We start from the raw sequence: 11,487 nt of genomic DNA, 5'->3' as shown, positions 1-11,487 counted from the left end.
GTGATGTGTCGTTTGACACCACTGCCGTGTGGATCACCGAGGTTAGTGACGAGTCGCTGGATTGAGTGCGTAGCCATCATCTTCATGGCTGGGTTCTATATCAATGGTCTTGCCAATCTCCTCTTGGAAGTGCACCAAGAGCATGCATCCACAGTTTCATGTTACATTTGTGAAATGGTAAACGTTTGGTTTCAGGCCATTCTAAACATTATGTTTATCAATATTTTTTACTTCTATCTTTATTGGGTCTCTTTCGCTTATACTATATCACACTTGTTTTCCAGCGTCGCCATTAGACATATCTGGCCTGATGTTCATCTATCTTTACTTACATTTAGACTTATTCCTTTATTTAACCTGAGAGTAACTTACTTCTTACAGAGAGACTGTAGTTCTTCTATGATGTTGCACACAGTGACAGCGTGAACAGCGTTCGGCCTGTTCTTAGTAGTGTCTGAGACCATACCATCTCTTCCACCCACACTGGGCGTAAGTACCTTACAGGCTCACGCGTGCATATCTGCATCTCGGCGGCCCATGCCTGATTATATAAGGGCCCACAAGGGACAGCGACAAACTGCCTAGTATCCTGCTGGGTGGGCGCCTTTGGTGCCCTTTACACCCTCCTGCGGTGGCTTCTCGTTGGGATTGCTTTACCTCAATAGTAAACATCAGAGCGAGGAATCTGGACTGAGCTGGGTTGTTAATGACCTGCTGAGCAAAGGCCCGTAGGATGAACTGCTAATGGGTGAGTACAGGTGTATCTGTGTTATGGAATGGGATTTAAATGACTCCTAATGTAAGAAAATGCGCACTGACTGTATATCTGTATCTGTATGCCATCAATGATGAATGATGATTAATGAATTGTTTATGCAGGCTGTGGCCAGATGCCGTCACCCATTCATTCATACTGTGTAGGCCTATAATGAGTTCTGTGCTCTTCTTGACTGCTATTTGTTCGTGGTTATTGACATATTGTGTAAGCTACTTTGTGTTGATTTGTCACTGTAGCTGCTGTAGCTGTTTCAGTTGTTTGATATTCAGAGACAGCAGGCTGTGGTGGTTGGAGTCCAGGGCAGACGTTCAGAGTTGCGTTGACAGATTTGGCACTTCGTCTGCTGTTTGTGATGCTGATCAAAGGATGCAGGTTTGTATTTGCGTGGAGTTTTGTGTGAAGCCTGTGTGTATCACAAGCATGCTTTTTGGGATAGGGGAAAACATATTTGCACCAGGGCCAGTCACAAATATGTTACGCTGCTAATCCACCCCACCAGGGGCCCTCCAGAAATTACAGATGGACATCTACAGCGTCTTATTTTGAAACGGAGGGCCACTGAACAAGCTGCAGTATTCAACAACTGGTTGTCTCTGGTGTGTCTGTAAGTAAACCTGCTATAATCGGACACTCTGGTCTTTACTCATAGCCTTCAGCTACACACAATCCCACAGATTAAACTCTGTAATCCTCCTGCCGCTCATCTCAAATTGTGACCGAACTTTGCCCGAGGTTTGTCCCTAAACCAGGTATTTCTGTATATTGACATTCTCCTTACTCTGAATCTCTGCAAATTCAAAACGCATGTTTGCCTGTGATAAGGAAAACAAATGTTCCCTGCAGTAATATGAGGAATAATTGAATTGACAACATAGCGGAGCTCTTATCTAGTGGGTTTCTCCAGGCGTGGCAGAGGAGCGACGTGCCGAGCGAGCTCATCATGGAGGAAACGCTCGTGGGCCACCAATGAGCTCTTGACCCCTGCTGCTCACTGGAGCACATCCTAACACACAGCTCGGAGAGGGGTTATATAAATGAGGTGAGTGTGTGTGTGTGTGTGTGTGTGTGTGATCCGCAGGGCATTGATGCGTCTGAGGAAGGCATCTCATTATATCGTTGCCAAAAGCGTGCCGTGGCGAGGTCGCAACTTGCGCTCCTCACGCTGATGAGGAGACGCCTCCACATGCAGACGGGTTCAAACCAAGCTGGGTCACAGCTGGGTGGCAGGGGTCAGTCAGACGTGCAGCTGTCACATACATACACCACAACACACACACACACAACACCACCACACACACACACACACCACACACACACACACACACACAGTGAGGTTGTGTGAGCGAACTTTGACCCTGTCAGGTTGCAATGGTAATGACGGTTTGATCACGCTGCAGATGTGCTTTAGTTTTGACCAAGCTAATTACAGAGAGCGTCAAACAAACCAGATGTGTTCATTATATCTGGGGGGGAAGAGATGGAGTAGTAACGGTATAGGACATTAACCTTTCATCCAATTAATTACATCACATCCTTGTTTGGGGACCTCGAAACGCCTTCAGATAGCGGTCTGTGAAGCAGTGGTGGGGACAGATCACAAGTAAAGATGAGTGAAAGGTTTTTTTAAGGAACGAGTACTAATCCTGTTTCTTTTTTAAAGTGTACTTTTTAGTTGACTATATTTTTGAGCTAGTAATCTACTTTTTACTTCGCTACATTTGCATTTATACCTTCGTTACAACTCAGTGTAGGGGGCGAGAGCGCATGAGGAGCTTGTTTAATGGACTGTAACACAAACTCAATTTAAAAAAAAAAACATTCTTCATTAAGTACATTTAAATAGTTTTTTCCCCCAATATAAATTAACACTTAAAATCACTAAAGTTTTACTTGAAATGATGATGAAGCAGAATCCAGAACAAGATACAACAATCCCGGGACACATCTGGACCCTTTTATACTAAAATAAAAAATAGACAAGTATTACATGATGAAGTGCTTGCTGTGCTAACCTCTGCAAGCACGTTGAAGTAAGTTTCACATTCTTTAGGTGAAAATGTAGTTAACTAACTAATGTTAGCTTTGTTAAACTGTCACGTGTAACGTTAATGTGTTATGATAAAGACATTTAGTTTGTTTTTTTTTAAATTGGTGTGCTTCAGACAGCAGTTAAGCTAATGTAATGCTAGCTTCAACGTTAATGTTACCTTTATAACTGCAGTAGTAATCACACCTTAAAGGAGCAGTGTGGAACATTTTGGAGGCTCTATTGGCAGAAATACAATACAATATTCATAGGTCTGTTGTTTTTGTGTATAATCACCTGAATACAGGAAGCATTGTGTTTTTGTCACCTTAGAATGAGCCTTTTATATCTACAGACACTGCGGCTCGCCTTCCTTGGGGGCCGCGATGTTGAACTGCCATGTTTCTAGTAGTAGCAGGCCACTGTAGTTTCTCCCTTGTGCTTGGAAAGGGTGGGTGAAACGAGTTAGGATCTGCAACGCTAGATGCCACTAAACCCCAGATGCCACTAAACCCCTTTCACTTTTACTTGTCAGTCTTTATGGGAGTATTTGTATGTTTACTAGATTTTCAATACTCTACCCACCACAGCAGTATCTCATTGCATCCAATCTAATGTATTAAAGCTGCAGTAGGTCATCTTTATGAAAAATGTCTTTGTCATATTTGCTGACAGTGAGCCACCATGAGTGGGGAAAAACACTGATCACTCTGCCATGATGTGTACTCTGTCCTGACAGCCTCCAGCAAACATTCACTCATGCTTCCATGGGAACACTGCTGTACACACACACTCAGGCGCAGACACTATTTACATGTGTGAGTAATTGAACACTCCCAGTGTGATAGAGGTAGACGATGCCTGTATGATCTGACACATTTAATCTGGGACAACTAGCCTCCATCTCTTCTGGGAAGTCACACTATCCTCTCATGAAGCTTTCTCTGCCCTGTGATTGGCCTGTGGCTGCGAGAGATAAGACAAAGACGTTAGCTCGAGAGCCACAAAGACGACAATCATCCACGTCTGACACTGAGACACAAGCATGACTAAACGCCTGTATTATCCTGATTATATTCTTTCTATTTCTCAGCGAGTGCTTTATTGATTTCTGTCGCTTTACATTTGCATACACGGCAGCGAGTCAGACTAAATGTCACACAACTGAGATGAACGACAGAGATCTGACTGAAGAGAGGATGAGGAGGGGACGATGCTGTCATTTGCATAAAAACTCTTTGTCATCATAATGGACAAATTCATTCTGGAATCACAGACTTACTTTTTCCAGTAATAGCAGGATTTCTGATGTCCATTAAGGATAAATGCCCATAAATCAAATTCGAAATAATTTATGAAAGAGTGCTTCTTATAACTTTAGATCTTACCTGATAATCACATTTGCCGTATCAAAAGTAACCCAGTACATTTGAGTCTGTACATTTGTGCAAACAGAAACTGCGTCACTACTGCAACATCTCTTTTTCTGGCTCAAGACACCTGCAGTTGTTCAACATCCAAGTTGTGAAACAGCTTAGTCAGGGTCACCACGAAGTTCCACCGGGCACAGCTTTATAACACCGCGACTGTGATCTGCGTGCCTTCAAATACCAACTAAGAGCGTTTAATAGGCGGAGTGTCTTGAGAGCGTGTTGCCTGCTCCATGGAGTTTATGTGTGTATTTTGTCCTTAAAAAGACACAAACTGTGTGTTGCTCCGTTTAAACTCTCCTCTGACTGATTGAGTTCGGGCCTGGTGCCACAATATTGATGTAGCGTGAAATTCAATCTCTCTCTCTCTCTATGCCGTTTCTCTGTTTGACTTCCTGTCAGTGCGATCTGCTCTGTGCTGCTTGACGCGAGTATGTCTGTGTATTCTACACAGACTAGAGTGGAGTGTCGTTTTGAGACACGGCGCGCTGCTTCTGGTGGATTTAGAGCTTTGCCTAGAACGGGCGCAATCAGTTCAGGCGATGGAACTGTGTCCTGTGGACTTTGGGGGTTAGGATTAGCACTATTAAGGCAATGTACCACATTTTGTCCACAGGACAGGCACCCTGTAGGGCATTTTATCATGTTTCATCTACATATAGAGGCATCTATATGTATATCTATACGACCCCTATAAGTCCACTAATTTACAAATATCTTTATTTTTGACATCATAATTTGTGTACACTTACTTTTCCTTATCCAGATCCAGTGTCCAAAGATAGAGGGTGTCACTGTACATACTACAGTGTACAGATTCTGTACTTCTGTATTACAGAATGAGGAAAATTGTAATGTGTGATACTGGGCTACAGAAATAAAACTGACTTGACCTTTTATGGTGCAGATTTACCTAAATGTAAGCAACGTTGGCTAATAATGGGGCTTGGGAAACCATAGCAAAATCTCAAAATATGAACCCATAGGAAAAATAAAGATGTATCAACTCCAAAGCTGTCTGTTGTATCTTCTTTATTGGCCTAAGAATGAGGCTTCAGCAATAGGTGGCGTTGGCGCAGCACCTGTCATCGTGTTGTTTACATCTCGTCCTCAATACGAGACATTAAGAGTCCTTCGGTTTAAGTGTGTCATTGATCCATTAAGTATCTCACTAATGCTTGCTAAATATCAAGTATAACAGACCTCAGGCAGGCCTCAGACGAATCCTCAGCGGGTTTTGCTGTTGTGTTTTTTCGTGCAGAGTCGCCTGGTAATAATTTATGCAGTTTGTTTAATAAGTTAATATATATTCTGGGGACGTTCACATTTCCAATATCATCAAGACAGTTTAATCACACATGCCTGGCTCGGAAGATTATGCGATGAAAGTAGCATCTTCATTTCATTATTATGTTTGGAGAATATATTCAGATATGTAGAAAATGGAAGCCCAAAAACCCTCTGAGCGAGGTTCATTGGTTTGCAGTAATACGCTTCAGTCTAACTTTCTTTGGGAATATGGGAATATGCTGTTAAGCATCCACTGACAAACATCCTTGAGATTGTCTTAATTTCTGATCTTGGGAACTCATACCATCTGATTGCACTTTGGCAAAGACTGTGAGGAACTGGTGGCAGGGTCCCCTTGTAGGTCAAAGTCCAATGTGTTGATAAAAAGTGTCATTGTTGGTCGGTGCCCGGTTAGCTCAGTCGGTAGAGCTGGCGACCCGTGTATGGAGTTACTGCATCGGCCCGGGTTTTGAATCCGACCTGTGGCCCTTTGCTGCGTGTCATCTCTTCTCTCTGCCCCCCTTTCCTGTCTATCTTTGGCTGTCCCTATCAATAAAGGCAATAAAAGCCAAATATATATATATATATATATATAGTAGTTTTTATAGTTTGTCCTTGCTCTTCTTGTGTCTTTGAGTCTGAAAACATTTTTTTAATCTTGATTTGCTCAGCTTGTAAAATACATTACTGACAGTATAATGGAAATTACATTCATGGGTTACATATTATCTACAGTATGGACAGTTTTGGAATAAATAAATCTTCCCTCAAAATCCCACTGCTGTAAGTGATAGAATATCCCACCTATCCCAACCCAGACCCAACAAAAACAGAAAATAAAGTAACATAATAGAGCAAAGTTATTTTTAATGATGCTACACAAAAATCATTATCATTGATAATCCAAATGAGTCCAAATGTCTCATTATTATTACAGGAGGAGGACGAGAGATTTCTGCATCATCAGAAGTATTGCAGCATCTGCATTTTCTTTATTTTCATCATTTGTATTTACTCACACTAATTTGATCTTGTCCTGCCATAAATCTCTTTATGGCAGAACAATAACATGCACAATTCCTCAAACCTTTTACCTCATATTAACTTTGCAGTAGCATGTGTCTGCGTCCAAATGTCTCCTTATTCTCTTTTGGCATTGTCATTCAGCCTTATAAAGACAGATAACAGTTTCCCCTCTCCTTCCCGCTCTGGGCTGTTCCTACCTGAATGTTCTCTGCAGCTCCAAGCTGAAAATGCGCACCTGATGACGCAGCAGTCTGCCGCTGTCTGCTGCTGCGTCATTTGCGCACCAGACAACAACCAAGATGTTCTCCCATCATCCTCTCTCATGTAGCACACCTCCATCCTTTATTTTTTTTATTTTATTGATCTATTTTGTCCTATAAGTGCGACCCTGGTGCGCAGAGGCGCACGCAGCGACTCTTTTCCAGGTCACAGAGTTGTTACATAATTCATCACCTCTCTGAAGCTTCTGAACATCCAATACTCCCAGCCACCCTCGTGCCTGAAACACAATAACTCAGATTAAAAGATTACAAATGCAGCAGAACCTAAGAGCATGATAACCGGGTCATGCGGTGTTTTTGCTGCAGCTGCGGCGGCGGTGCGCCACACCGACCCGTCCCGTCTCCGCAGCTGCCTGGCATCAAATTTTGCAGACGCAGGAGAGGAGGAGGAGGAGGAGGGGGGAGGGTTTACTGACATCAGCACTGCCGCTCACTACAGCACCGAGCAGGCTGCCTGTCTGCCCGGACCAGCCACGCCATCCATTTATCCTGACGGGCTCCACGGATGTCTGGGCTCGCGCTGCGGGGTTCAGGTTGTGTTGAAGCGGACAGTTCGCGCGCAGAGGCGTCGGTGGAGGACAGCAGCTCGCCCGTGCAGTTTGAGTGGTGAGTTTGCGGCGTTGTTTGCGGGCAGCAGACAGACAGCAGGGCAGACTGGCGCAGGGCAGTTGAGTCGGGCACGCTGTCTGTCTGAAGTTCATATTTGCCTCGTCACGCTTGTTGTAACTGATAGTCTGTGCTGCCGTCTGTCAGACTGCAGTGCTGAAGGATGTTCTCACTGCATTCTCATCATCATATTCTCACATTTCCATCATTTGTATTCACTTACACTGATGCTTTCATCATTACCTGTCCTCATTTTTTCTGTGAGATGCAAAAACACTCTGAGGCCTGAGCTGTATTAGTGTATTCTTGCATTTAGATCCTGATAAGTGGATAAAAGTGTTAACCTTTAACTTCATTTTAAGTTTGCAGGAGCGTCTGCGTCGGGAGGCTGCACAGACAGCGGAGGCGAAGCAGCGGGATTGCATACAGCAGAGTGCACACAGGGGCGCTCGGGATAAGAAGCCAAATTCTGCACTGCAGTGGATTTCCTCAGGTGTGTGTGTGTATGTGTGTGAGTGTGTAGAAGTGTGTGTGTGGGTGTCTGATCGGCAGTGGGCTCTGTACACTTTCTCATTAACATCCGAAGAACCCGCAGAAGCTTTGGGGCATCGTCTGGAGGTCGCCCCGTCCTAGAAAACTGTGCCACCCTTCCAGTTTACAGACCACCGATCCGCCTCCCGCCCCTCCACCTCCTCCTCCTTTTCTCTTCCCATCACAGGGACAGTGTGGTGGTTTGTCTGTCTGTCTGTGTGTCCAGTCGGTTCCCAAAAGCCAGCAGGCCTCAAGATTGGAGATCTGTGGCCGACGGGTGGATTCATACTGTGGATTTTTAAAGACTGCGTGGATATTCAACCAAATCTGCAGTGTTAAGGCAAAGGCAGCGGACTGTTCAGTTTCAGTTTCCATCTTCACTTGGAGGACTTTTATATTTTTATCATTTCCACTGTGTCATCAAAGTCAGCACGACACAGCAAATCTCAGGCGCCATCCCAGGTTTCCCAGGTTTCCCAGGTTTGGGTCGAGTTCCAGTTTCAACTCAGGGGTTTTTAAGTAACAGAGTTCCCGTTTGGTATTTTTCAAGCCGTTGATTTTACTTTGAAGGCAGCAAACCTCAGGCAGCGTCTGTATTTTTGGCTTTAGAATCAACCTATGAACTGCCGTCGCCATGGCTTCTGACAGCTTCCAGTACCGGGCTCTCTTTGAGTACAAGCGGGAGCGTGGGGATGACATCAGCCTCCAGCCGGGGGACCTGCTCACCGTGCCCAAGGCCTCGCTGATGGCCGTGCCGGGCCGGGACTACCAGGACGGGGACGAGCGCAGCCCCAAAGGCTGGCTGCATGGCACCAATGAGAGGACCAAGGAGAAGGGAGACTTTCCAGGGACATTTGTAGAGTACGTCGGGGTGGTGAGGGTCGGCCCTCCTGCAGCTAAATCCTGGCCCAGGCCTGTGCCACCGACCCCTGGGGGGCTACAGAGCGCTGTGGGGGCTCAGCCTCCTGGAGCAGCTGCTTCAGGTGAGTGCTGCCCCGACAGGATCGATCGTGTGGATGTTTGGGTTCACTGTTTGGATCTTTTTGGTGGCTTATCAGTTGGATTGTTATCAACAGGACCATGCTTTTCATTAAAACATTAACGGCACAGAAATCTAACATTTAATCAGTTTTGGCTGTGAAACCTGATGTTGGACTGTTTTGGTGCGAGCTGCTCTCACACAGTATTATGTGTGTGTGTGTGTGGTATCGTATCGAGTTACAGGTTCAGCTGCTGTCAAGCATGTTTGTGTTGTTTGCACAGAAAACATTTGATTTACAGATTATGAACACTTTGTGCTTCAGTAGGTAAAATTTCAGGTTGTTCCTGGTTTGATCTGAGTACAAAATTGCTGTGTAAAATAAACTTGAGTTCTGGGTTGAAGATGTCCAAACAGCTTGAAATAAAAAGTCTTACTGTCCGTTCCGTTGGTGGTTGTATGCGGGCCTATTGGCGTTTTATAGGGCCTTTTCTTGGGGGGCCCCAAAACTGCCTTCTCGATCACCTTTACACTGTTACAAAACCATTACACCGACATTTTAAAAAACATCTTTGAACACACAAGAACACAAGAGTTATCCCAAACACTCAAACCTGTTAGTAGGTGGCGATAAAATCTACGTCAACAATACGTCAAATACAAGAGAAGATAAAGGTGAGCTTATTTTCCTTTGGTAATAGTATCTTAAAAAAAACAGTTGCTTAATATTTATTTATAGTTATTTGACTCGTTTCTTAACCTTTATTTATTTAACACCTCTCTGGCACACGGCCTAGTGTTGCTAACCAAACCAAGCCCGCAGGAAGAGTGCCAGGCTTTGAAGCTAATTTAACATGGAGGCCAAACCTTTCGTTAATCCCCAAAATAATCTCTTTCAGAATTTGATCCATTCGGTCCAAGAAATTTGGAAAGTCTAGAAGAGCCACATGATTAAATCATTTTATCGCCATTCAAGATGGCGGAGGGCTAAACAGGAAGTTAGCGGCTTGGCCAGCAGAAGTCTCTAGTAGGCACCCATATGCAGAGTTATTTTATTCGCCACTGAGCAACATCCATAGGAATGAACAGTGTCTCCAGTGCTGTATCCAGTTCTCCCTTTACATCCATGAACCAAATGTAAACAAACCGGTAGTCCGCCATTGTTCTTGTTGCTCACATGCATGCTCATTACAGAAAGGGCATGCACAGAATGCTCAGTTTTACGTCCACACGGATACAGTTTTGCAAAATCTGCATCTCACAAGGCTTTTTCAGAAATCTCCCTTTTAGTAAAACTGTGTCTGCATGTGGACCAGAGGCCGACACCGTCCTGGGACCTGTTTCAGCAACACAAAGGCTGACATTTGCAAAATGAGATCATTTTCTCCGCTGTTAATTTCACCATGTTCCACTAATCAAAACAAATGCCATACTACCCGCGCATTAGCACGCAAGAACCCTGTAGGATTCATAAATTCACTTGCAACTCACAAACAACATTTGTGAAACGGTACGCTGCCACTATTTGTAACCTGTGTGTAAGCACCTTAAATCATTTTTCTGTAATGGTCCTTCGAGTATGTTGTGCATTTACCCTGAAAATGGCAACATTAAGTGTACTTACAATGCCAGATTACATAAGAGAATTATAACATTTATGAATGCAGTGTACAACAGAAGTGAGGGAGCTCAAAGCAGATAAAATTACCTTCATGGTGTTAATAGTACAACGACCAAACAACCTTTTTAATTACATTTACCTCTCATATGCAAACCACAGACACAGAGCACTGTCAGTACTAGTACACAGTGTACCCCTCATAGTGCCTGCAGGCCTGTTCATCACACTGAGAACCTGCAGCTGTGCCTGATGCTGAGCTGATCTACCCTGATCCTCCAGCTGTGGTCCGGCCAAACCCCTCAATAAAACACCAGCCTTGCATTAAACCTACTAGTATCTCCTTCTCTTCTCTGGGTCAAGGCCATACTGGGTGTGTTAGTCGTCCAAGACATGTCATGTGAAAGCAAGTTGGGTTTGATTATCTCATATTGCAACATATTTAGGTGAACTGCTTCATTCATTGTTAACATGCCCTTGCTGAGGATTTTCTTTAAGGCTTCACTAGGGACTTTGACCTTAAAGGATGATTTCTTTTTATTAAAACTGGAGGCTGTTTTCGCTCTAAAATACGTTTGACTAAATTGCTGTTGATTCAGAGCTGAAACGATTAGTCAGTAGACTATTTTAATAATAATAATCATCATCATTGATACATAATTGTTGAATGCCAAACGTTTCCTACTTGCGGCTAAATTGTTAAGATTTACTGCTTTCTAGTGTTATTGTGTTCCTAGATCACAGATATTAACTTGATGACTTTACTGATAGAAAAGACACATAAAACTTAAAAAAAAGATAAATTAAATGACATTTTATTTGTAGAGCACAAAAGTTATCTCAGGACACTTTTCTAGACCTTTCTCCTTTTATAAAATTATTTACAGAAACCCAACAGTTCCCACCACGAGCAAGCACTTGG

General features: G+C 43.7%; 1 protein-coding gene across 1 annotated transcript in view; it reads left to right on the top strand.

Annotated features, from left to right (window-relative positions):
• Positions 1-8,370: 8,370 nt before the first annotated feature.
• LOC118321959 (phosphatidylinositol 3-kinase regulatory subunit alpha-like) overlaps positions 8,371-11,487 on the top strand; it is a 115,887-nt gene continuing 112,770 nt past the window's right edge. The window contains exon 1 of the mRNA XM_035653534.1: positions 8,371-8,951. Within this exon, the coding sequence (XP_035509427.1) occupies positions 8,603-8,951 (349 nt within the window). The 5' untranslated portion in view covers positions 8,371-8,602. The remainder of the gene's footprint in view (positions 8,952-11,487) is intronic.

Source organism: Morone saxatilis, unplaced genomic scaffold, assembly GCF_004916995.1.
Source record: "Morone saxatilis isolate NCDOM2014 unplaced genomic scaffold, NCSU_SB_2.0 Contig12, whole genome shotgun sequence".
Lineage (NCBI taxonomy): Eukaryota > Metazoa > Chordata > Actinopteri > Moronidae > Morone > Morone saxatilis.
The sequence above is the reverse complement of the archived record's forward strand: the minus strand, read 5'-3'. Positions and strand labels throughout refer to the sequence as shown.